A 27,764-nucleotide genomic window follows, 5' to 3' on the forward strand; every position below is an offset into this window, starting at 1 on the left:
TGTCATACAGTAGCTAACTTGAAATTGTAGTGCTATTTTTGTTGAAGTCTTTCCTCCACCTAAATGAAATTTTAAATTGGTGCAAATTGACAGCAGGCTTTGTCAGTTTTGGTTGCTGTTGCACAGAAATAGCAAAATCTGTGTTATTTTGCTATACAGTTAATACAGAGAACATTTTAGCACCCATAATCCAAACTGGTCCTTCATCCTTGCCAAGCTGGTTTGCACATAGGACATAGCATTGAAACTTCTGATACTGCCTTAATGAAGGTCAATGCCATGCTGATGTTGGGCAGATAGCTTTAGCGGTCTTGTTGGATCTTTCTGCTGCTTTCAACTTTGTTGATCACACCCTCCTTCTGGAAAGATAAACAGAACCTCAGGCTGTGCTTATCTCTGATCATCTTCTTTTCTGAAGTGTAATTTTCCCCCCAAAATCTCTACACTGCCCTCTCCTCTTCTCATCCACTTCATTGCTGTGCGCCACAGGGCTCCATTTTATCATTCTTTCTTAACATTTTCTTCAGCCGATAAGTAAGATTATTCCAGACTGCTGTAATTAGTATCTTTATTATGCAGATAGCATTTTTCTTGTCGTTTACCCCAATTTCTTCCACCTAGAGATGGAGGTATAAGGAAGCAGACCAAAAGAGAACTCGATCTATAATTTTAAAGTTTTGTAGATACCTATTTATATGGTGATGCGATCTTTAGTGTTTATTTTTTATTTGCACCTGGCACCGTGAAATATGACCGTGTTGAGTATTGTAGTTTAGTTCTTCAACGTCGATAAACAATAAAGAAATCTGAAATTATAGACCAATTTCTTCTTTTGGTCTGCTTCTTGCGAGCTTACCCACCTGTTCACTGACGTGCCAGTTCGACCCACCACTGCTTCCCCGACTCGGTGGTGGCAAATAAACAGAAACCATGTGCGGGGCCATGGTGCTGTGGTCCCCGCCCCCTATAAGTTCCTGTTCGGAGGCCGCCCACCCAGCCCAGCAGCGGCATCCACCACGCTATGGTCCCGCCCTTATTTCTGTTTATTTGCAGCGGGCTGGGGCGGGGGGTGCCTACGATTAGCCGTAAAATCACAGAGCAGGAGAATTTGGCATAGGGAAGGGTTCTGCCACTTGCTTTTTGAAATCCGTGTTTCACAACATCTTTGCTTCACGCCGAGGATAAATCCTTCTTGGTTAGGTTAACTTAGATGTTTTCTGGACCACAACAGAAAAAGTCCAGGATAGCAACAAGGAGCATGCGCAATAGTTGTAAAGGTGGAACAGGAAGTAGTAGCCGCCCGTCAGTTTACGGCAAGTAGGAGGTTCAACCTTCTTGGTTTACGGGTTGGAACAAGGAAGTTAGCCTCAATCTAACCTCCTTGGGTTGGAATGTAGTCAAGTTAGTCAAACCATAGAGGGAGTGCGGCACCGAAAGCCCTGACAGTTGCCTTATGGGCTGTGACGTTTCTGTTTTGGTGCGCATTCCTGCTGCAAGAGGTCTGCATTTGTTTTTATGTTCTTCGGTAGTCCAGGGAGCTGAATGCAGGAAGAAAGAGGGAAAATGGAGGGGGAGACGGGGCTTATTGTCAGCGGTAGCGAGGTAATTATTTAAAAAAAATAAAATTAAAAAAGACCCAAAGTTGTTGGGGAAAAGGGCTCATTTGGCGACGTTGCTATATCCTCACACTAAAGATGCGCCTTTTCAGTCTCGCAGGAATAGTACTACAGGGCAGGTATCCGTGAGGTGCTGTAGCTTTTTGGGTCAGTGCAACGGCAGTAGCAGAAAAATTGGCCGGTCTAGAGCCCGAGAGGTTCTCCTACCCAAGCATATAAAGTTCGCCTGTTCCAGACGAGCTTGGAACGAAATCTTAATGCTACCAGTTAGTATGCAAACAAAATATTGCCATTAAACTGTGAGGTCTTTACTGATCGGACTACCGAAATCAAAATGGAAAGAGGCTTGAAAATCTTGTTAACTTCCTGATTTGTCCTTGGCAGCTTGAACAGATGATGCGGACTATCATAAGTCAAAACTTCATATTACATTCCAGTCAAGAAGTGTGACTAAATAAGTACAGTTCTTACGTAAATTATTTTGTCCTTGATTTTCAGGAAGTCCAGCTTTACTGTTTTCCTTTCACTCTGAGAACAGAACACACATCCAATGAAATAAGATTACACAATAAAGCAGACTAACTTTGCAACACAGGAAAGTATATTTAATTGCTTTGCATTGACAAAATACCAGACAAAAATATGACTTTCAGATAATAAAATTATTGCTTCTGCAGCTCAGGGCTTGCTGTATCTGTTTTCAGACAAAAGCACTTTGGTATCCCAGTTATCTCTGGTTTGTAGTGTTTTGACACACATGATGGGAAGAAGACCCTAAACTATGGTATACCAGGCTTTATAACAAAAAGCTGCTTTTTATGGACTATAGAGTTATAGTTTAGTACTACATTTATCTAAAAGGATGTTTTAATTAGGTTCGTATCTGTGTTTGTCAGGTTAGTTTTAGAACTATAGTTGTGCAACCGTTGTAATTTGACATTTTTTTCTCTAGTAAAAATGTTATTGCAAAATTAAGATTTCATAATCCCATGTATGTTAAATGTCCCAGATTATGTTTTATATAAAAGAAAGTTGTTTTGGGCCCAGAAATTAAACAGTCCAAGAAAAGCTCAATATAGGATTCCTCACAGAAATGAGATCATTACTGTCATGGTATGCCCAAAACTGGGCCATTTGGAGATCTTGCTCCAAGAAAAAGAGGAATGGGTGGCATTTTAAACAAAAGGTGAAAGGAGGGGAGAGAGAAGGCAAAGTGACAATTCCACACAAAGAAAAGTAAAAAAAAAAAAATAAAATAAATCAGCACAGAGCTATGAGCCAGTGTGTGCTCACAGGCCAGACAGGAACTTCACCTCCCTTCTCAGATTTCTTAGGGAAGAGGAAACTAATAACAGGAAAAAGAGGGAATAGAGTTGCTGCACGGGCCTATGCATGCAAGCCTGCTCATGGGCCACACTCATTTTTTAAACTCTTATGTACTGCAGCCACTCTTAAGACAACTTTGGTTCTATATGGTTGGGCTGGCACCCTGTGTTGAAGAACAGCTTACACACCCTTAGGTCTGAGTCCCATCTATAATGAGATTAATGAGACAAAGCCAACATGGATATTTAGTCAAGGGAAATCTTGCTTCACCAATCTACATTTCTTTGAAGGGGTGAATAAATGTGAGCCGGTCGATATAATGTATCTGGATTTTCAAAAGGTGTTTGAAAAAGTACCTCATGAATGACTCCCGAGGAGATTAGAAAGTTGTGGAATAATGGGAAGCTACCTAATGGAAGAACTGTTTAAAAGATAGAAAAGAAAGAGTAGGCTTCAATGGTTGGTATTCTCAATGGATGTTCTGCTCCCATATTCATTGTGGCAGGGTGCATTGTTATGTGTATTTAATATGAGAATTATTTGTATTTAATTGCATTGTCTATGTAATAGTACTGTGTACTGGGGCTTCCCCCTCCCTGTAGTTTGCAGTGTCCTTTGATTGACTCCTCGTGAGCTTTTCCTATTGGATCATATGTCTGAACTAGGGCCAGTCCTTCCTCTCTGCTCCTGTGAGCTGTGAGAGATCCCGGTCTTCCTTGCATGCCTTGGTGATTAGCAGTTGTTCTAGGGCTGATCCCTCCTTAATCCACTGTGATTCCATCAAGAATTTTCACCATTTTTCCATCATTCCCTATTTATTTTCCATGAGTTTCTCCCCCTTATTCTCTTTTGAGCATGACAACTTTTCCTCTCAGTTGGGCTGAGGTTCTAGCTATCTCCTTGCCTCTGAGGTAGCTAGATACAGACTGTGCAGAAGGTGACAATTCTCTTCTAAGCAACTGAACTGTAAATGGGATTTTATTTGTTTATTCTGAGTACTACAATAAAGAAGGTTTGCTTAAGAATTGAGAGTCTACTGGTAAAGCTTCTACTTGGGGATGGTTTAAGCTACACTATACTTTGCCTAGAACAGTACAATGGAGAAGGGTAGATACCGGGTGTCTGTGCTGGGACCGCTGCTTTTTAACATATTTATAAATGATCTAAAAATGGGATTCCATATCATCAAGCTGATCAATCCATAGACTGGTGGGTTGTGTCCATCTACCAGCAGGTGGAGATAGAGAGCAAACTTTTGCCTCCCTATATGTGGTCATGTGCTGCCGGAAACTCCTCAGTATGTTCTCTATCTCAGCAGGTGGTGGTCACACACAGCAGCAGCTCTGGCTAGGCCTCCAAGCCTAATTTTTAGGTTTTGTTGAGTGCCTGGGGTTGAGGGCTCTTTTGAGCAAGTGCAAACCTGGTGGTACCAGGTCCCTCCTTTTCTCCCCCCTCCCGCTGGCTCCGTTTTTAAAAAAAAAAAAAAAAAAAAATTTTTAAACGTCCTTAAAGGCGTTTATTTCGACGTTTATTTAAACGTTCATTGCAGCTACTCACTGGGACACCAGTTCGTTACAGCTCGGAGCGGACAGCAGGTAATTTTTACCTTTTTATAGCGGGCAGGGGGTTCCCCGATTCTTCTCCTCGTGGCATATGGCGTCGGAGGGCGAGGGCGCAAAGGGTCGCTCCCCGGATCGCTTGAGCGCTTCTAGAGGGGATGCGGGGGTCTTACAGCCTGATTCGCCCTTGTTGGGTGACAGTTTCGTGACCGATGAATGTCCCGGTCCTTCCTCCGGCGTGGCGGTTTTTCCCGCCATAAACGCCCATCCCCCGCTCCTCGCCTCCGCCATCTTGGCCGGCCACGCGGCTCGGACGGCTTCTTCGTGGGCCGCCCTTGAGGTTGGAGACATTAATGCCATGAACGCCCTTAATTTGGGCGATGGCACAAAGCGGCTAAAGTTAAGCGCCGTTCTTCCCGCGCGGCTCCTTCGCGGAGTGTCGCGCCGGACGCCATTTTGGATGCGCAGCATGTCTCTCCCCCGCTCTTGCGAGCGCCGGTTGAGGGTGCATCTAGGGCTGTTGCCCAGGCTGCGGAAGTGCACAGTCTGGGGGGTTTCTCCCCCGAGTTTGTTTTGCTGCTGCATCTGGCTTTCCTCATGCAAAACGCTGCCCCTGCTCCCTCGTCTGGTAAAGAGGTTGAGGTTCCCAGAGGTAAACGCCCTCGGGTTGATTCCCAGGCCTTGGAGGACTTTGTCTCCTCCGATGTAGATGAGGGCAGCGTGTCTGAGGTCTCCCAACGGTCCTTTGCGGATTCCTTGGAGGAGACGGATCCCCGCTCGGATGGAGCGGATGACCCCTCTGCAGCGGCTCTTTAGCTCAGAGGATTTGCCCAACCTGTTAGTGCAGGCCATGGGCATTTTGAAGATTTCCTCTCCGGAGGACGTCTCTCCCTCAGCCCCTGTTGGCTGTGCCATTATGCTGGGGACGAAGCGCCCGCCTAGAACCTTCCACATGCATGATGCCATGCACTCCTTAATTTCGGCTCAATGGGATGTCCCGGAAGCGAGCCTTAAAGTGGCTAGGGCTATGTCCCGCCGCTATCCTTTGCCTGAAGGTGAACGTGAGGCCTTTCTGTGACCTACCGTGGATTCTTTAATCACTGCGGTGACTAAGAAAACGGCGTTACCAGTGGAAGGTGGCACGGCCCTAAAGGACGCCCAAGACAGAGGATTGGAGGCGGCCTTAAGGTCGTCCTTTGAGGCGGCTGCTTTAAGTTTGCAGGCCTCAGTTTGCGGCTCCTATGTGGCCAGGGCGTGCCTGACTATGGTGCAGCGGGCTTCCCCCTCGGATCATTCCTTGAGGGCTGTTTGGCCGGCCCTGGAATCGGGCTTAGCCTATTTGGCAGACTTGCTGTATGATGTCTTGAGAGCCTCAGCTAAAGGCATGGCTCAGACAATCTCTGCGCGGCGGTGGCTTTGGCTGAAACATTGGTCTGCTGACCATGCCTCTAAATCCCGCCTGGCTAGATTGCCTTTTAAAGGCAAGCTGCTCTTTGGGGTCGAGCTGGACAAAATCGTGACCGATCTCGGCACGTCTAAGGGCAAGAAGTTACCAGAGGTCAGGGCTCGGGCTAGTACTCGCCCTGGTACCTGCAGAGGACGGGCTCAGGAAGCCCGTCGGTACCGCCTGGGCAGGTCGGGCTCCTCTGCCCTCTCTTCCTTCAAGAGGAACTTCTCCCCCAAGCAGCATTCCTTTCGCAGAGACCGCCGTCCCGGAGGTGCTCCCTCCGGTCCTCCCCCAGGGTCTCGTACCCAATGACGGGGCCTTGGTCCACGCCTCAGTGCAGATTGGAGGACGGCTGTCCTCGTTTATGGGCGAGTGGACCACAATAACTTCAGACGCTTGAGTGCTGGAAGTCATCAGAGACGGCTACAAGCTAGAGTTCTGCCGACCCTTAAAAGACGGGTTTGTACTCTCTCCCTGCAAGTCTCCGGTCAAAGCTGTGGCAGTGCAGCAGACCTTGGACAATCTGTTCCGCCTGGGGGCGGTCGTTCCGGTGCCAGAGAATCAGCCTGGAAAGGGACGTTACTCCTTTTTCTTTGTGATTCCAAAGAAAGGAGGTTCTGTACGGCCTATCCTCGACCTCAAGGGGTCCATTGGGCCTTGAAAGTTCGGCACTTTCGCATGGAGACCCTCCGCTCTGTTATAGCGGCAGTGAAGGCAGGAGAGTTCCTGGCATCCTTGGACTTCAAGGACGCGTACTTGCATATTCCCATCTGGCCTCCTCATCAACGCTTTTTGCGTTTTGCAGTACTGGCCGACACTTCCAGTTCAGAGCCCTCCCGTTCGGGTTGGCTACTGCTCCGCGGACCTTCTCCAAAGTAATGGTGGTCATCGCGGCCTTCCTGTGGAAGGAAGGAGTTCAAGTCCATTCTTATCTGGACGACTGGTTGATCCAAGCCCCTCTTATGCAGAGTGCGGCAAAGCTGTGAACCGGGTGGTTGCTCTTTCGAGCTCCCTGAGGTGGATCATCAACTGGGAGAAAAGCCAGCTGCGCCCGACTCAGTCCCTGGAGCATCTGGGAGTTCAATTCGACACCCAAGTGGGCAGAGTGTTCCTGCCAGACAATTGGATTGTCAAGCTTCAGGCTCAGGTGGACTAGTTCCTAGTAGCCTCTCCTATTCGGACTTGGGACTATGTGCAGCTGTTGGGCTCTATGTCGGCCACGATGGATGTAGTGCCCTGGGCCAGGGCTCATATGAGACCACTTCGACAATCTCTGCTGCTGCGCTGGACTCCGATGTCGGAGGATTATGCTGTGCGCTTTCCCTTGGACCCAGCAGTGCGCAAGGCGCTGAGCTGGTGGACGCAGACAGACAAGTTGTCTGCAGGAATGCCTCTGGTGATCCCGGAGTGGATTGTCGTCACGACGGACGCCTCTTTGTCGGGCTTGGGAGCCCACTTCTTGGGAAGGACAGCGCAGGGGCTCTGGTCTCCTGCAGAGGCAAAGTGGTCTATCAACCTCCTGGAACTCAGAGCCATTCGGTTGGCGTTTTTGGAGTTCATCCCGGTACTGGCGTTGAAGCCAGTACGGGCCCTGTTGGACAATGCCACGGCTGTGGTCTATGTCAACCGCCAGGGAGGTACCAAGAGCGCCCCTCTAGCCAAGGCAGCCATGAATCTATGCCAGTGGGCGGTAGCGAGCCTGGAGCAGCTGTCAGCAGCCCACATTGCCGGAGTCATGAATGTCAAGGCGGACTTCTCAGTCGCCATACCTTGGATCCCGGAGAGTGGCAGTTATCGGTTCAGGCGTTCTTGGATATCACGAAGCGCTGGGGCCAGCCGAGCCTAGATCTATTGGCGTCATCGGCCAGTTGCCAAGTGCCGCGCTTTTTCAGCAGAGGACGGGACCCTCGATCTCTGGGAGTAGATGCTCTCCTCTAACAGTGGCCAACACAAGAGCTTCTCTATGTGTTCCCGCCCTGGCCCATGTTGGGCAGGGTGCTAGACCGATTGGCAAAGCATCCGGGCCGGATAATCCTGGTGGGGCTGCCAGTGGAGCAGGGTCTGTTACATCAGGGTCCCGTGGTGATGGAGGATCCCTCCCCCTTTGGGCTTACGGCCTGGCTATTGAGCGGCAGCGTCTGAGGAAGAAGGACTTCTCAGACAAGGTCATCGCCACTATGCTGAGAGCGAGGAAGCGCTCTACTTTTACTGCTTACGCCAGGGTTTGGCGTACCTTTGCAGCGTGGCGAAGCATGCTCATTTTCTTCATTCACTGCTCCAATTTCTTCAGTGTTGGCATTCCTGCAAGAAGGTCTGGAGAAAGGCCTGTCGCTCAGTTCCCTTTAAGTCCAGGTAGCGGCCCTGGCTTGCTTCAGGGGCCGCCTGAAGGGTGCTTCCCTGGCTTCGTAGCCAGATGTGGTGCGTTTTCTCAAGGGAGTTAAGCACCTGCGCCCTCCTCTGCACTCAATGGTGCCTGCGTGGAATTTTAACCTGGTGCTCAGAGCATTACAGAAGCCGCCTTTTGAACCCTTGTTGAGGGCATCTCTGAAAGACCTGACGTTGAAAGCAGTCTTTTTGGTAGCTATCACTTCAGCCAGAAGAGTTTCCGAGCTCCAGGCACTCTCATGTCGAGAGTCTTTTCTGCAGTTCACTGAGGCAGTAGTGACTATTCGCACAGTGCCTTCCTTCCTGCCCAAGATTGTTTCTCGCTTCCATGTGAATCAGCAGCTCTGTCTCCCTTCCTTTCGTAGGGAGGACTACCCAGAGGAGTACTCTGCTCTTAAATATCTGGATGTGAGACGAGTCATCATCAGATACTTGGAAGTGACCAATGATTTCCGGAAATCGGATCATCTGTTTGTCCTGTTGGCATGTCCTCGTAAGGGTCTGCAGGCTGCTAAGCCTCCAGTGGCAAGATGGGTCAAGGAAGTCATTGCCGCGGCTTATGTGGCCGCGGGGAAGGTGCCGCCTAGCCAGCTGAAGGCTCACTCCACTAGAGCTCAGGCGGCCTCGAAGGCAGAGGCCGGGTCCGTCTCCTTGGAAGAGATATGCAAGGCGGCAACTTGGGCATCGGCCCATACATTCTCCAAGCATTACCGCTTGACTGTGGAGGCACGGGCGGAGGCCCGGTGTGGAGCTTCAGTGTTGAGTTCAGGGATTCCTATGTCCCGCCCTGGGTGAGTACTGCTTCGGTACATCCCACCAGTCTATGGATTGATCAGCTTGATGATATGGAAGGTAAAATTATGTATAATCATACCTGATAATTTTCTTTCCATTAATCATAGCTGATCAATCCATAGCCCCGCCCAGATATCTGTATGGTTTCTATTCTGGTTGCATTTCAGGTTCAAGTTTAGTCTTCAGTTACTTCAGGAAGACTTCGGGTTCAAGTTTTTTCACTTGGATTCTTCAAGAGTTGAGACGAGTTTGTGTTACAGTGAGCTGCTGCATTCCTCTCCCCTCCGTTTCACGGGGCTGGATTGAGACATAAATTCTGCCGGCACTCCCTCCCGCTTCGTGCAGTTGTAGGGCAGTTTTGTACCCCTCCCGCTTCGGCGGTGCTAGGGTCAGTCAGCTCCTCCCGCGGTTGCGGTTGCAGGATAAGCCAGATCCCCCCGCATCGGCGGGTGTGGTGTCCCTCCCCCGCTCCACGGGGATGAGCTGGACGGATTCCCCTCCCCCACTTGTGTGGGGATGAGCTGGGTTAATTCCCCTCCCCACTTGTGTGGGGATGAGCTGGGTTAATTCCCCTCCCCCGTTTCGGCGGTGGTGAGCTGGGCAGAGTGTCCCTTTGTGGGTGTAATTCTCTAAGTGCTGAGTCCTGCAGATGGAGCTTTGATATCGACATACTGAGGAGTTTCCGGCAGCACATGACCACATATAGGGAGGCAAAAGTTTGCTCTCTATCTCCACCTGCTGGTAGATGGACACAACCCACCAGTCTATGGATTGATCAGCTATGATTAATGGAAAGAAAATTATCAGGTATGATTATACATAATTTTACCATAACTACTGAGAATAATTTAGTCCCCTTTTACCAAACTGCGCTAGCGATTCCCACGTGGCAATGCTGATGAAGCCCATTCAAAATGAATGGTCTTTGTTGGCATTACTGCGCCAAGAATTGCTAGAGTGGTTTGGTCTAAATTTGCTGATTACACAAACTTATTCATAGTTGTTAAATTGCAAGAGCACCTTATGAGACTGAGAGACTGGGCATCCAAATGGCAAATGATGTTTAATGACCACGCAAGTGCAATCTGATGCATGTGGGAAAGAGGAACCTAAATAATGGGTATGTGATGCAAGGTTTCACATTAGGAGTCGCCACCCAGGAAAAGGATCTAGGTGTCATTCTTGATGATACATTGATACCCTTTGCTCAGTGTGCAGCAGTGGCTAAAAAAAACAAACAGAATTTAGGAATTATTAGGAAAGAAATGGAAAACAAAAATGAAAATGTTATAATGCCCTTATATCGCTCCATGGTGTGACTGCATCTTGAATACTGTGTGTAATTCTGGTTACCTCATCTCAAAAAATGATATAGCGAAATTAGACAAGGGACAGAGAAGGGCAGCAAAAATGATAAAGGGGATGGGGCGACTTCCCTATGAGAAGAAGAGATGGCTGAGGGGAAATATGATAAAGGTCTATAAAATATTGAGTGGAATGGAATGGGTAGACGTGAATCACTTGTTTACCCTTTCCAAAAATACTAGGACTAGGGTGCATGCAACGAAGCTACTAAGTAGTAAATGTAAAACAAACTGGAGAAAACATTTCTTGACTCAATGTGTAATTTTAACTCCGGAATTCATTACCAGAGAATGTGGTAAAAACAATTACCTTAGCAGGGTTTAAAAAAGGTTTGGATAATTTCCTAAAAAAAAGTCCATAAGCCATTATTAAGATGGACTTGGGAAAATCCACTTCTTTTTTTCTAAGATAAGCAGCACAAATTCTGTTTTACTCTTTGGGATCTTGCCAGGTACTTGTGACCTGGATTGGCCACTGTTGGAAATAGGATACTGGACTTGATGGATCTTCAGTCTGTCCCAGTATGCAACGCTTATGTTCTTAGTACTGCCAAAATGTTTGCAGGCTGGCACTTTCTGGATACTAAAATTAGCAAACAGAAAGAGTGAGAGCAAAGAATGTGCCCACTGAAAGGATGGAGGCATGCAGGATTGAATTTAGGGCAGAGCGAGCAGGGTGGTCACTCAAGGTGCTATGTGACAAGTGGCACCACTGAACTCTGAGCAGGGTCTAATGTCAGGTACAGAGAGCATTTGCATGAACCAGACTAGAACCTCACCCCCATGCCAAGTCTCCTGAAGTTGATGTAAAGTGCTTACTTCAAAATAACCTGCAAATTCTCCTGTCTTGAAATTGCCGCCCTGACCTTTCCAGATCACCACTACTGCCTTCACAACAACAACAAAAAAGTGCAACTGAGATAAATGAGGTAAAGACATCTTGACTGCAAGGTGGGGCCCAGTCAAGGAGGGAGGACATTGTTGCTTCCACAGAGGCCAGGGATACTATCGGAGTTCCAACCAAGATTTCATTTGTACCATAGTTGACTCTGGAAGAACAAGATGGTATCAGTTGCTACTATGGGCCAGAAAGAAGGAAGTGCATCAACAGCCTGTGGAAGCTGAAGAGAAAAAGTGAATGAGACACAGCCCACATGAGCTAAGGAGACAGTGGCAGTGATGCGAATGAGGAGGGGAGGATGTCTTTATCATCAGCCCAGCCCCAAAGGAGGAGAGTTGCTTCCTGCTGGTGTTAAGCCTTGACCCTGAAAACAGAAGGAGACTGCTAGGGATAAGGCATGGACTTCCAGGGGAACTAAGACAGGAGACTAATTGTATATCACTTCATGGCTTTTTTAATCAGATTTTGATTAGTATGGTTCATTAGGAAAGGATGTAGTTTCAAGCCCATTGTAATATGAGTAGATAAGTTATTTAAGAAGTAATAAAGAATATGGTGTTATAGTTTTTCTACTTTTTAGTATGTTTTTATTATATCCAATTGTACTATAAAGTTAGATATATTTTATGATTATATTAATCTTTTTGCTGTGATCTGCCCTGAACTGGAGAGAACTCTGGTAAACGTGGACTATAGAAGCCATTTTATATTAAGGCAAATTAAAAGGGAGGGTTGAGAGAAACAGACTGGGACAAGGGAGGCCTTGAGAAAGAGACACTGCAGGAGAGATGAGAAAGAGACAGCTGGGAACAGATGGGTTGATGGAAAGAGATTGCTGGAGACAAAGGGGGCTCTGAAACAGCAAGGCAGGATTTGATAGAAAGGCTGCTGAGTATGAGGGCAGCTTGAGAGAGAACAACAAATGGAAATGAAGGGATTAAGAGAGAGAGGCTGATGGGGATGGAGGGAGACTGCTAGGGAGGGGTGGGGAAGGAAACCAAGGAGCTGGGGGGGGGGGGGGGGCTAGGGGGAAAGTGAAAAGCAGCACAACGCGGCCAGAGAACAAGAAATTTGAAAAATGCTGCAAGCTGCAGCAAAGTTACTTAAAAATATGATTAGAATATGTCACCGTGTAATATAGATTTGTATTTTGCTGAGTGTAGAAGGGAATGCATTTCTGCTTCTCTTTCTCCAGCATTGTAGAGCATGCAGAATTTAGTTTCTCGGGACTTTCTTTTCCATTTTTCTTTTGCCATTTGTATTTAAAATTTGTGGTTCATTATTCTGTATTACATGAGGGTGAATCTGTGTGACATAGGTGAGGTATCAGAAGTATTTAGTTTCTGCATACAGGTCTCTGCTGTTTCTGGAATCTTGTGGATTGCAGGATCCAAGGCAGCATAGCTTTACTAGAGGTAGTTCTTGTCAGACAAATATTAATTTCTTTGGCTGGATGACCAGAGAGTGTGATCAAGGGGAGAGCGCTAGATGTGGCTTATGTGGAGAAACTGGTTCAATGGGAGGTGACAAAGGATGGTGGTAAATGGAGTTCACTATAAGGATAAGGACATTACCAGTGGTTTGAAATTTCAAGATTTATTCAATTTGATGTACTGCCCAAGGTTCATCTTAACATTTTTGTGAGCAATATTGAAAAAGGGTTGATAGGTAAGGTCCACCTCTATGGATGATGCTAAAATCTGCAATAGGACAGACACCTCTGGTGGTGTGGATAATATGAGAGATCTAGTGAAGCTTGAAGAATGACCTAGAATTTGGCAGGGCATTTGGGCTGCAAAAACCCATGAGCGATACTGTACAGAAGGTGAAGTACTTCTGTGAAAGAGTGGGAACTGGGGATTATCATATCTGATAGATTTAAGGTGGTCAAACTTATAGAAAAAGCAATGGCAAAAGCCAGAAGAATGCTTGGGTGTATAGGGAAAATGGCCAGCATGGAAAAGGAGGTGATAAGTGTCTGTATAACTCTTTGGTGAGACCTCATTTGGAGTATTGTGTACAATTCTGGAGACCCACCTTCAAAAAGATGTAAATACGATGAAGTTCAGAGGGAGGCTACTAAACTGGTTCGTGGTATTCATCATAAAGCATATGGGGACAGATATAAAGATCTCAATATGTATACTTTGGAAGAAAGAGAGATATGGGAGAGGGGAGATATGATAAAGATATTTAAATACCTCAATGGTACAAATGCACAAGGAGGCAGGCCTCTTTCAATAGAAAAAAGCTCTGTAATAAAGAATATAGAATTAAGGTGAAAAGGGATAGTGTCAAGAATAATCTAAGGAAATGTTTCTTTACAGAAAGGGTGGTGGATACATGAACGGCCTACCAGCGGAAGTGGTAGAGATGAATTATATCTATGGATGGGCAGACTGAATAGTCATATGGTCTTCATCTGCCATCATTTTCTGTGTATCTGTGTGTCTATGTTCCTGTTTCACAAGAGGAACTGTACTGATATTTTAGGGCCCTGTGTAATTTTTTCAGTGTTGCCTTTTCATAGATTGTTGCTTATTGAGTTCTTAGAGTTAGTAGTCTAATGGAATGAGCATGTTTGGTAAATAGGTTCTGAAGGGATTTTTGGCAGGGTTTCATACTAGGTAACAATGGGTCCCTTTTACCAATCTGTGGTAAAATGGGCCCTGCGGTTGCACCGGAAAGTTAGCAGTGGGGGCGGCACTACCGCTGGCTTCCATGGTGGGCCAGTGGTAGTATTGGATTAGCGCGTGCCAATGCCGAGGTAGCTCTACCACGACATTGTAAGGGCCCCAGTGTGCCTAATAGTGTTGGGAGTTGCTGTTAAGATGACACCAGGATTTGAACATTTTTCCTATAGTAAGTTCCAAGAGGGAAAGTCGTACTGTTGGAGCAGATTCTGTGAATGCAAGCTAAGTTTACAGAACTCAAGGTTTATATTTGTAATTCTACAAAACTATTTGCAGGGATTTATATTTGTAATTCTGCCTCATTCTAGACAGTCTCCAGATTGCACTAACATACTGCCATTTCCAAGTATTTGGGTTTTTTGACGTGCATATCCAGGCTCTGTAAAATGGGAACTTACGTGTTTATGTAAAATAAATGTTTAAGTACCGGTTTAGGAGAAAAAGAGGAATGAGATGAGTCGTGAAACCAAAGTGGACTCCACTCCTTTTTAGGTTAAGTACCGGTTTATGCACATCTCAAAACACGAGTAGCCCTTCTAAAATGATCGCCTTTGAGTGTTTTTATGTGGGAACTGTGCCACTGATGACTTAGTTATTCTGCTGACACAGCTGAACAAATTGTTGCCATTATTATTTGTGTTCCAGTGCTGGTGTTTCTCATTGTCCTTTCCTAGCCACTGTGGATTTTCTCCAACTTTGGCATTTTGATTTCCCATTAATTTCAATGTCATTTATTCAGGACTTGGTTGATGGTGTCTTGTAGCATGTAGTAGAAATTGTCTTTCTCCGTATCTTCTGAGGCTTCTGTGAGTGTATATAGCATTGGATGATTGTGACTTTAGCATGCTATCAAATATATTGCTGCAATTAATCTCTCAGTAATTGGTTGGGGGATATTCCTCAGAATCCTCTGTGACACCATTTTAGACACTCCTCACTCTACCATCCTCCTCAAACCACAGTGCCCTTACCCACACTATACCCACCCTCCTTGTCTCACATATCTGCTATGCAAATACCCTAGAAGCAAACACCCACAGAAGGGGATCTCTCCACAGGAGAACCAAAGACAAACGTACAAACAGTGGATCTAAACAAAGTCCTCTGTGAGAGGACTTTGTTTGGATCCACTGTTTGTGCAAATGCCCTAGACACACCCCACATATGCACTCCCTTACACCATACTCTTCATTGCTTCCCTGACCTCTGGTGTCTGGGGGGATGCATCATTTTAATTTTATTTTCGTTTCAGTTGTCACTCGTGCTCTTCCTCAGTTCCCTGTAGAATTGCTATGGGTTCTTTCTGAACATTGAATTTTGATGTATTCCATTTGTTTTCTTTTGATTTATGATTTTAAAATCTGCCGTGGTTAGTGCAGTATGTAGTTCAGCCTGGCATTCTGGATATTTTTAGGTACTCATGTACCAATGACATCTCTGGATGCATTGATTTCCAGGGAGAAATTGTTTTCTTGATTAATTTTTTCTGATCTCATGTTCATATTGGCATAATTCCTGAGTATAAACATTTTTATTGTACGATATTGAATACTTTTTATGCAGGTTGTGGCCTCATATGCAGGTTCGTACTGACCATGTATTTTAGTTTGGAGTCAGGTTTAACTTGGATAAGTCTTTCCCCTCTTGCGGTCAGCAACTCAGCTGTCAATTCTTCCATCTCCTGTTCTTTTGTTTCCTGTTCTTTTTGGTTCCTGCCCTTGGCCTGACTTTCTTTGCTTCAGGGTCTAGACGTTCTTCTTTTATTTGTTTACTTGTACATCGTATTGACATTCTGAAAAAGTGATTCATATCTGTAATGAAATGAAGATCCCTAGTGTCACTCTTGGCTATTAATGTACCGGGAAGCAGCACAATTCAGCTGGTCTGCAGGTAACATAAATATGCTTTAATGTTACCCTGCTTTTTAAAGCCTGATACTTAATAGCTGTGATCCCTGTTTTGAGAAGATTCTTGGTCTTCAGGATGCCTGGCAGTGAGGCAGCACAGAACAAAACAAGAGAGTTTTGGTTTATGGTACATTTATCTGAAAATGTGAGGGTTTGTTTAAAAATGACTGCAGTATTGTGCATCTAGGTGTTATTGAGAGGTTCTTGGTATTTTCTATGTCCATTAACCTCCTAAGGACTGGCGTTGCTATTTAGTTGGCCTGAAATCCCTCCCACTCTACTCATCACACACCCACCCTATGTGCAGTTTTTCTTATATAGATTGGTTTTTGGAGATTAAAGTTTATTAGAAAATTTACTATCCTGCCTATCAAAACAATGTCTAGGCGGCATACAGTCTAATATGAAGGGGGAGAGAAAGCTACAAACAAATTCACACAGAAATGCAGGGAAGGAGAGGAGAACTACAATGATTATAGAAAAGATGGGGGAGGGAATACACGAGGACAGCAGTGCAGTTCATACCCACCCTGGGGGGATCTACGTAAGAATAGGCAATACTAAATAAGTAGGTTTTCAGGTTTGTCTTAAGAGTTGAAGGGAGGGATAGAACCAGAGGGGAGTTGGTAAGGCATTCCAGAGTTCTGTACCTAGAAGATACAACCAAAGTTCTTACAGCTGTACTCAGTCGGCTCTTTTGCTCAAATAAACCTCACCTATTAATCCAACCTTGCAATCTGAAATGTTATCTCTTGTTTCTAGTGCATTATTTATAATTGTGGAGAACTGTATTAAGCTGCCTTGAAATATAGATTTGTTTTTCAGTGTTTGCCATCCGTCTTGATTAGATTGCAAGCTTCAAGGAGTAGAGACTGTCCATCCTGAAGGCAGTTCTCTAAGGGGCACCAAGAAGGTGCCTATCCAGAGCCTATTTTGTAAAGGACAGTAGGCACCTGCTTTCCTTTATAGAATACTAGTGTAGCAGCACAAATATGTGCGTATAATTTAGGCATGACTGCTTTACACCAGCCATAGAGGTGATGTAAATGTTCACGTTTAGATGGCTAAAAAGTGCATAGGTCGTTAGTATTCTATAATTTACTCATGTTATCTGTGTACTGATGCCACCTGTGTGTATATCCACCTTCAAATTATGCGCCATCACTTTTGGTACCATTTTATATAATAGTGTGTAGCCAGAACAATGGTATTTATGCACATATGTGCTGGTATAGTAGTCATTTATGTGGGTTCTTGATGCTTAATTCTTGGCACTCCCTTTGTAGAATTACTCCCTGTTTTGTTTGGTTTTCTCCGAGTGTTCTACGATCTCGCTGGGTCTCCTCTTCTCCTACTTTTTTTTTCAGCATCATGCAAATGTTTCATATGGCATCAGTTATGTACTTTGTTTCTGTCTATCCAATTAGGAATCTCAAATTTGCATCAGTTACTGTTGATGCTTTGCCTTTAACATTATTGCTCTTTCTTCCAGTTTTTGGCTGGCTGTCTTTGTGTATGCTCTAGATTTAAATGCAGAATTATTTTGCATAAAAATAGTATGGCCATGTGGAAAGTCCTGCATTCGATTTCATCAGACATATCTTCCACTTCCTGATGCTATTGTGGCGCATTTACAGATCCCGGGGCATAAGGGGAGGGAGTTGTGGTCATTACAGAAGGGTAACACCTTGTAGCCAGAATCAAATCCTTTTGCAGAGTTTTGGAGAGATCCATGTTGCATGGCATCTGGCCCAGGACCTTTGTTGTAATGAGTTTAAGTGTTTGGTAGGGGTTGGGGAATTTAACATTTGAGGAAAAATCCCCTAGGTATTTGTGAATAAAGGCTTCTAGAACTAGATCCACAACCCTGGAGGAAGCTGCTGGGCCAACGAGTCAAAAATAAAATAGCAGTGCATTACCTTCGTTTTTCTTTTCAGGGGTCCACATAACTGTATTTCCATTAAGTAGCTTCCCACTGTTCCAGAACCTGTGGGATAGTTGTGTCTATCAACCAGCAGGTGGAGATCTTTCTTTGCATCCAGTCCAGCAACACCATCTCCAGCAGGTGAATGGACACACATTTCAGCCTCTGGTTCAGAGTGCTTTGCTCCCGGTCCAGTTGGTCACTGGACCCCAGTTGAGTTCTGACGGTGGCTTGAGTTTGCAGAGTCATATCTGGAGGTTTCCAGATACCTGTCTCTGGTGCCCCACAAATTTACTTCGTCCCTGCCTTCCTCTCTCCCTTGCTTCATGTGGAGCTCTCCTTTTCCAGCATCTCATCTGTGGTAAGACTTCTGGAGAGTATGAGCTTGGGGGGAGCAGCCAGCAGTGGTAAGTCCAACTAAAGTTTGTCTCAGAACCACTTGGAGGGCTGCAAGTTCTACTTAGTGCAGGGGCGTGATCCTGAGTCACTGCTTGAGACACATTGTGCTGAGCTTGTGTCTGTCAGGGTGAATGGCAACTCCCCTGAAGGCAGTTAAGCGGTGTTATCACTGTGGGACCTGCCAGCTGGCATAGGATGTTGTAGTGCATGCAAGCTAGGAATCCCGCAGGACGTGGAGGAAACAGTCGATGGCAGCACACCTTCAGATTTGGCACAGCATCCGAATATGCTGAGGATTTTGCGTTTTCTGGCAGGGCTGATGTGCAGTTTGATGCAGGAGAGCCTGGGAACAGGCGCCATTTTGGCAGGGCCGACTGGCAGTGAGGAGCAGTCTCTGTCTGATTATGCACAGAGCACAACTGCCAATTTACAGCCTCAGGGCCTGACAGAGTATTCAGCTGCACTGGGATCTTTGTTTTATCTGAAATTTATGTTGCTCTTACATCAGACTTATTTACTGAAGCACAGTGCTTCAGTTTCTCCACTGCCCCTCCGGCTCCTAAGAGATCTCATTTAGACCTCCAGAAGTGGGCAGATGAGGCTCTCTCTGCTTCTCCCTCCATATCTGATGTGGCCTCGGTCTATTCAGAGGAGCTATTGTTGAAGAAGCCCTTAGAGGAGGGAGATGATCTAAAAGTACTGAGGTTGTTTCATAAAGAGGAGCATAGTATTCCTATTTCTAAGTTATTGGCAGTGCTTTCCATGTGGAGCCTTGTGCTTCAATGTCAGGAGTTCCATCTTCCTCAATCATGAGGGGTCTTAGAGGTCCTTCTAAGGCCTTCCCAATGCATCCAGACATTCAGGACCTGATTAGAGCATAAGTCTTACTGGATGCGAGGTTGAGAGTGAGTGGGAAGAGCTATGGCTCGCTGCTACCCATTAGTTCTGGAGGAGAAAGATAAATTGTAGCTTCCCAGGTGGACTCCCTGGTTACGGCAGTGACTAAGAAGACCATCTTACCGGTGGAAGGGGCATAACCCTAAAATACCTACAAGAGCGGAAGCTAGAAGACTCGCTGAAATAAGCCTTTGAAGCAAGGGTGTAGCCACGGGCGGGCTTGGACAGGCCCAGGCCCAGCCACTTTCCCTCCAGGCCCGCCCACCCAACATCCCCTCGCCTGGGGTTTAAATCTTTTTTACCTCCGTCGAAGCGGCTGCATCATTGAAAGCCCTGCCCATCAAGCCTTCCCTTTGTGAGTTCGTTCCCTCAGAGTCCCGCCTTCTGACGTCATTTCCTCTTTCTGCAAGGGCGGGACTCTGAGGGAACGAACTCATGAAGGGAAGGCTTGATGGGCAGGGCTTTCAGTGACGCGGCCGCTTCGACGGAGGTAAAAAAAGATTTAAACCACACGTGGCAGGAAGAGAAAGGGGGATGTTTGGGGGAGAAGAGGGCGGGCAGGTGGATATGAATGGGAGGGGAGGATGGGGGCGAAGGAGAATCGCTGGACATGGATGGGAGGGGAGGGCAGGGGAGAGAAGAGAATTGCTGGATATGGATGGATGGATGGAGGGCAGGGGAGAGGAGCGTTGCTGGACATAGGTGGATGGAGGGGAGAGGAGAGTTGCTGGACATGGGTGGATGGGGGGGAGGGCAGGGAGAGAGGAGAATTGTTGGACATGGATGGAGGGGAGGGAAGGGTATGACAGGAAGGAGATGCACATGGATGGAGGGGAGAGAGAAGAAATTCTAGACATGGATGGAGGGAAGACAGGAGATGCACATGGATGGAGGGGAAGGGAGAGAGAAGAAATGCTGGACATGGATGGAGGGGAGGGAAAAGAGAGGAAGTGAGATGAACATGGATGGAAGGTGGAGAGGAAAAATGCTAGACATGGATGGAGGAGAGGGAAGGGAGAGAAGAAATGCTGGACATGGATGGAGGGGAGGGAAGAGAGAGGAAGGAGGTGAGATGAGGGAAAAGGAAGAGAGGAGAAAAACTGCTGATGGATGGAGAAAATAGGCAGAAGCTGTATCCACTGGACAGTCAAGTCTGCGGAGGACCCAGCTTTTACTTATGGATGTAGGGCAAGAAATGAAGAAGAAAGGAGGGAAGTAAAGAAATAAATGGAAAGGAAGCCCTGGAAATAGAGTTAAGAGGACAGATAACAACAGAATCAGATACTGGGCCATCATGATCAGAAAAACAAAGTCACCAGACAAGAAAGGTAGAAAAAGTCATTTTATTTTCATTATAGTGTTTGGAATATGTCCACTTTGAGAATCAGGTGCTCAGCGTGAAAAGTTTATATTTATTTACTTATTGATGGCATTTTATCCCACATTAAATATGAATTAGATTGGAACCTGGGATCATTTTTTTTCCTGGAGAGAGTAATGCAATGCCCCCCCCTCCCCCAAGGCTCTCTCCCCAGCTATAGCCAGCTCTGCAATTTTGAGGGGAGGCGCAGAGGTGGACTGGGAAGAGAGCCTGTTGTTAAATATTTACCAGCACACCACTGTCTAGTGCCCACCCATCCAACCTGTTGGCCCACTCAAAAATTGCCTTCTGGCTATGCCACTGCTTTGAAGTGGTCTCTTTGGGCCTTCAAGCAACAGTGTGCAGCTTGCTCGTGTCAAGAGCATGCATTTGCTGTTACGACTTGTCCATTGAAGGGGCTCAGTTGAGATGAAAAGGTTATTCTAATTCTGTCATTTCCATCTTGTTTCAGTCTCAGAAACACTGTGTAGCTATGGCGTATAGAGGGTGTGAGTCCACATTCAGAAGACCAGCCCTCGAATGTCTTCATCTCCCTTCTCTGCACAGATCGTGCATATCATTTACATCTTTCTTTAAATTATTTTCTAACTCCTCTTACTCTCTTACCTATGTATATGTTCCATCTTTGCTTATATCCTACACTGTCTATTAAAATGTTCTATTACATATTTTGTTGACATTGTAAATAGTATACTTGCAGAGAGGACGAGGAGGCTCAGTATTCTTCCTTGAAATTCCTTGATGTCTGTAGAGTCCTCATTAGGTATCCGGAAGTCACAAATGAGTTTTGCAAATCGGACAGACTGTGTTTTTTGGTAAACAGAGGCTTGACCAAGCCCACAGTTGCTAGATGGCTTAAGGAAACTATCCTGTCAGCTTATTTGCTTGCAGGCAAGCAGGCTCCTCAGGCCTTGCGGGCTCATTCTATGAGGCGTACGACGACATCCGGGGCAGAGACTGCCTTACTGTCTCTAGCAGATATTTGCAAGGTGGCAACGTAGTCGATGTTGCATACCTTTATGAAGCACTATAGGGTGGCTGTTGCAGCGCGCCCAGAAGCCAGTTTTGGGGCTTCAGTTCTCAGGGCGACAGTGCCAGGATCCCACCCACTCTAGGGATTGCTTTTGAACATCCCACAGGTTTTGGAATAGTGGGAAGCTACGTAATGGAAGAAATTTGGTCTTAACCTGAATTTTTTTTTCCATTAGTCCTGCTCACTATTCCAGAAGCCCACCTGAGTTTTCTGAGATGTTTAGTCGGTGTGAACTAATGGGTCAATTAACGACTGTCACCTTGCATGGTGGTTCCTGCATTTCTCTTGTTCTCTACAAGTTGTCCAGAGATGAGAGTTCCACACATGTTTGCTCATCTGGTTAGTGTTAGGTTATTATTATTTGTTACATTTGTACCCCACATTTTCCCACCTATTTGCAGGCTCAATGTGGCTTACATAATACCGTAAAGGCGTTCGCCAGTCGGTTGATAACAAATACAGGTTGTATTGTGGTCGAATGAGGTAGATGCATGTCAGGCAACGTGAAAGTCGAAGGGAATGAAGATTGTATATTCAGTACGATCATTGGTTGTGCTATGTTGCTGGGTGTAGGGCAGTGTTGGCGAACCTTTCAGAGACCGAGTGCCCAAACAGCAACCCAAAATCTAATTATTTATCACAAAGTGCCATTCCCCCTCCCCCTTATCCCCCCTCCACCTCCGTCCGAGTTCCAGGGTCCCCCCTCCCTCCCAGTTCCAGGGTCCCCCCTCTCCCTCCCTCCCTCCGAGTTACTGTGGAGTAATGTGCAAGTGGGCAACTGAGAACTGTATATATATAATTTTCAAGTCAAGCAAGTGTTATTGCTATGTAAGGGCTGTTGTGGTCACTTCAGATGGCTTAGCAAAAAGAAAAGAAGGACATTGTGGAGAAGATACCTGCTTCTGAGCTGAAGAAACCACCTCCTGCTCACTTTCCGCGGTACTCGGCTCTCCCACAGGTAGAGATGAACCCGCTACTGTTGCTTGGGGATCTGGAACAATCGACGTTCCCAGATCTGACGATTGATTCAGAACCTCCTGGCGAATTGACTCTACTCCACTTCCTTCCTGACCCACGACGCGACCCGGCCGGAGGAGGAGCAGCAGACACTAGCTCCGCCCCCGTAGCACAGCATAGGCTGGCGCCGCTGGCCACACCGCCCAACCACGCAGCAGAGCGAATCGCAAGGCTGCCTGCGACCGTCCCCCCTCTCTGCGGCCCTGGCGACTGGGCACGCTTGCCAACAGAGAGGGCTATGCGTGCCCTCTGTGGCACATGTGCCATAGGTTCGCCATCACTGGTGTAGGGATTTACGTTGGATCGGTGGGGTAAGCCTTTTAGAAGAGGTTGGTTTTTAATGATTTTCTGAAGTATAGGTAGTCATGGACTATTTTTACAGCTTTTGGGAGTCCATTCCATAGTTGTACGCTTACGTAGGAGAAGGTTAGTGAGTTGTTTAAGGTTATTGTGTTTATTCTGAGTATCTCCTTTACTGCTTGTCCAAATAAATATTGAAGAGCTGGATTGGATGCCAAGAGAGATGTCGCAACTCAGTTTCAGTTCTCTATCTCCATCTTCTGGTTAATGGACACAGCTATCCTACAGGTTCTGGAATAGTAGGAACTACTCATTTCTGGTAGGACCTAATTTCTCGTTCCATCAGCTGCTGTGGCTGTTTGCTGCTGCAGATCCATGAAGAGGTTCACCATTGCCGTGGGTGTTATAACACTACTTGTGTTTTATCTAGAAATTTTAAATAAAGAACGAGATGTAATTATTTTCTTTCTTTCTTGTGTTTATAAACCACCTTCCTGCCTTCTATAATAGAAATTGCCTAAAGTGGTGTAGAAAACAAAATAAGATAAGAAAACACAGAGAAACATTTTCTTTCCTTCTTGTTCTAAGACTAAGAGCCTCTTCCATTCCTTTCTTCCTTCTTCACTCATGTGCCAGACACAGAATCGAAACCAAGAAGTTTCTGTGACTCAGGAATGATACATTTTTTTTCTGAATACTTGTATAAAGGATTAATAGGGCTTCAATGCCAAAACGTTAATTTGTTGTTAAGATTTCTTCCTGGGAAAAGGGCCTGAAAATAGTGCAGTTAGAGTACTATTTTGACGGCTCATTCTGTCCACTTAAGCATTAGTATGAGGTTTGTGACATTCTTGTTTCATCCACCACTGTATGCAGGAAACATAACTTGAGTTCAACAATTATGGGTGATAGGGAAAATATTTCTTGGTAGTTAATAAGAGAATATATAATGATTAAGGTTAGCAGACCAAAATGAGAGGATTTTTGTGTTCTTTCGTTAATAACATTAAACTGTATTGAAATTATTGTGGTCTTCAGCAGGATCCTCTTCACCCCAAAACTGTATGCATTAAAACGTGCAGACTAGATGAGCTGAGGGGCCAATGCAGAAATGCTTGTTCTAGAGCCACCAGCATAATACAGTGACATGCAAGAAGCTAATTACATGTAAATATCTTGTGCAGGAAATGTGGGGAGAGTCTGCTGGACACAAGCACACAAGGTATTGCAGTAAGCATGGTTTTCTGTGCACATGTCCAAACCAAAAATGACAGTGTCATCACACCGTGCCCTTGTTTTTCTTTGCCTAAATATGAGTCTTGCACAAACTGTGTGCACTTGAAATTTTTGAGAGGCTGATATTTAGGTGCAGAAAAACAGGCACCGTTGTGTGCTTTCACTTTCAGTAGTGTTTGGACACACACACACACGTTTGTTACTTACCATCTGCCTTTAAAACTTGCACGGGCTTCCTTCTGCTTGCATAGCACCAGCACTTAAATGTGAAAGATTGACAAGAAATCCTCTCCACAAAACCTTCTACACCTCCCTGGGGCCTGAGTGGAAGCTACCATTAATGGGTGGTAGTTTTGATTTGGTGGTGGGATTAGCGAGTGGGAGGGTCAGTCTGCCTAGCCCATGTGATTTTATTGTGTGTTATAAATGGCTTGTGGTTGGGCTTCTAAGGCCATGTAAATCGCATTGTGTGTGTTGGGTGGTTTGGTTTTTGTTTGAGTTGTTTAACTTATATAATTTTATTGTGTTCTTGGTAAAGGTTTGCTCACGTTAACAAGCTATTGAAAACAGCAAGGAGGTTATGACTTATGCTTCTGGTCTGGATGTCCTGGGTCTAAAGGCCACTGGTCTAATGGCATTGGCTCATAATCCCCCCACCCCCTACACCGCACCCCAACACTGCATGTAAACACAAGCATAAAATTACAGTTATAGGTGCTCTGTGGGCTCCCACCCCGAACTTAGCATGTGCATACTTGCACATACACGAGGTTTGACAATTTAAGCATTCCTTGAAATGTCATCCCTGCCCAAGGTGCATTACTTTGTAATGTTTGACTTACTTCATCAGAAAGTGCTGCTTGTACATTGACTAAGTATTTGCAGCAACTCATTTCTCTAAGATTATTGACCCTTTACAGCTAAGATAAAGTAGTCAAAACACTACTACTACCATTTAGCATTTCTATAGCGCTACAAAGTGTACGCAGCGCTGCACAAACATAGAAGAAAGACAGTCCCTGCTCAAAGAGCTTACAATCTAGTAGACAAAAAATAAAGCAAACAAATCAATGTGTAGAGGAAGGAGGAGAGGAGGGTAGGTGGAGGCGAGTGGATACAAGTGGTTACGAGTCAAAAGCAATGTTAAAGAGGTGGGCTTTCAATCTAGATTTAAAGATGGTCAAGGATGGGGCAAGACGTAAGGGCTCAGGAAGTCTATTCCAGGCATAGGGCACAGCAAGACAGAAGGAGCGAAGTCTGGAGTTGGCAGTAGCGGAGAAGGGAACAGATAAGAAGGATTTATCCAGGGAACGGAGTGCACGGGAAGGGGTGTAGGGAAGGACGAGTGTGGAGAGATACTGGGGAGCAGCAGAGTGAGTACATTTATAGGTTAGTAGAAGAAGTTTGAACAGAATGCGAAAACGGATAGGGAGCCTGTGAAGCGACTCCAGAACATGATCTCCAGGCTACTTATATATGCATTACTTACAACATTGCATACTAGAAGTGGCTAGAAATCTAATTAATTTTAATTGTACATTAAACTGTATTTTTGAGTAAAATTCTTGTAGACAAAAAAGTCTTCCTTTTTATGTTGACTTCTGTAATGCTTTAATGTCATGTTCGTAATCTCATAGGGAAAGATCTGACAGTAATATGATCCACAGACTTGTATCCTTTGTATAACATTCCAGGTGGTTATAAATGGTAGCATGCATTTTTGTGTTTTTCTTATCAAACTGATGAATATATGAAAATGTTTCTGAACAACAAATTATGACTCTGCATCTAATTGTGTGTAAAATTATCATGGTAAGGCAGACTTGTGAGGGGCATGTTATCAAATTATCTGTATGTTTGATTCTTTTGTCATCTCGTTAAATATTAAGGATTGAACTGGATCTGCTTCTTTTATAAAATGCAAGGATAGATGTATATTTTCTAGCTAATAAGGAGTTTTTTTGAAGGTATAAATAATGGCTTTGTAGTGAAAGGTAATGGGTAATGCAACTAAAGTGGTTTACATTTATTATATGCAGGTATTTTTTCTGTCCCTCGGCTCATAATCTGAGTTTTGTACCTGGAGCAGTAGAGGGTTAAGTCACTTGCCTTGAGTTACAAGGAGCTACAGTGGGAACTGAACCCAGTTCCCAAGGTTCTATTACTGGGTGCCTTTTCCAGTTGAACAACATCCATTTATTTGTGCAGCTGAGGTGCAAAAAGAGAGCAGAGTATCCAGAGCAGACTAGGGCAAGGGTGAGAGAATGGTATTTTTTGAGTATGCAGCCAATAAACATTATATATATATATATATATATATATATATATATATATATATATATATATATATATTTATTTATTTATTTATTTTTGTAGCAGAAGTGTTTATTGGTTTTCATTGGTTAAAACCTAAAATCAGAAAGCCTGATTATAATGCTGGTTTATATGACTATATGCATTTTTTGTTTGTTTGACAGATTACTCTTTATCCTTGTATATGTAGCTGGGAAAGCCTGAGAGCAGTAATTAGAGGGGCTTATAACTCCACTTGATGGCAACTGGGAGGGACAGAGGCATAGCTGAACACACTGTACAGTATGGGGTCATTTTTGTGGAAAGCCCAAAAAAGTGCTTGTATTATAAAGGCAGGGCTACTTGGAGCTGTCCCCAAAAGTGCACAGATTTAGAGCTGCTCCACGGAAGGTGAAAATGTGTGTGTGTGTATATGTATGTACTCATGAGGTTTGTAAAATGCATGCATATAGTGTAACTCTGCCCTTGGGAAAGCCTATCAGGCTTATTTTCGAAAGAGAAGGGCGCCCATCTTTCGACACAAATCGGGAGATGGGCGTCCTTCTCCCAGGGTCTCCCAAATTGGCATAATTGAAAGCCGATTTTGGGTGTCCTCAACTGCTTTCCGTCGCGGGGATGACCAAAGGTCACGGGGGCATGTCGGAAGCATAGCAAAGGTGGGACAGGGGCGTGCTTAACACATGGGCGTCCTCGGCCGATAATGGAAAAAAGAAGGGCGTCCCTGACGAACACTTGGCCGACTTGGTCCTTTTTTTTTACGACCAAGCCACAAAAATGTGCCCTAAATGACCAGATGACCACCGGAGAGTATTGGGGATGACCTCCCCTTACTCCCCCAGTGGTCACTAACCCCCTCCCACCCTAAAAAAATGTTAAAATATTTTTTACAGCATCAAATATCATACCCAGCTCCATTTTTATTTATTTATTTTTGTTACATTTGTACCCCGCGCTTTCCCACTCATGGCAGGCTCAATGCGGCTTACATGGGGCAATGGAGGGTTAAGTGACTTGCCCAGAGTCACAAGGAGCTGCCTGTGCCTGAAGTGGGAATTGAACTCAGTTCCTCAGTTCCCCAGGACCAAAGTCCACCACCCTAACCACTAGGCCACTCCTCCATGACAGCAGTATGCAGGTCCCTGGAGCAGTTTTAGTGGGTACTGCAGTGCACTTCAGGCAGGCGAACCCAGGCCCCCCCCCCCCCACCTGTTATACTTGTGATGGTAAATGTGAACCCTCCAAAACCCGCCAGAAACCCACTGTACCCAGAT

General features: G+C 45.4%; 1 protein-coding gene across 2 annotated transcripts in view; it reads left to right on the plus strand.

Annotated features, from left to right (window-relative positions):
• Positions 1–1,387: 1,387 nt before the first annotated feature.
• The window catches only part of LEKR1 (leucine, glutamate and lysine rich 1), a 178,144-nt gene continuing 151,767 nt past the window's right edge, over positions 1,388–27,764 (plus strand). The window contains exon 1 of one of the 2 annotated variants that reach the window (XM_030216985.1): positions 1,388–1,499. In XM_030216985.1, coding sequence (XP_030072845.1) covers positions 1,454–1,499 — 46 coding nt within the window. In that variant the 5' untranslated portion in view covers positions 1,388–1,453. Of the gene's footprint in view, positions 1,603–27,764 lie in introns of both variants that reach the window. The other variant, XM_030216986.1, reaches the window with a different exon arrangement.

Source organism: Microcaecilia unicolor, chromosome 10 (genome assembly GCF_901765095.1).
Source record: "Microcaecilia unicolor chromosome 10, aMicUni1.1, whole genome shotgun sequence".
NCBI lineage: Eukaryota > Metazoa > Chordata > Amphibia > Gymnophiona > Siphonopidae > Microcaecilia > Microcaecilia unicolor.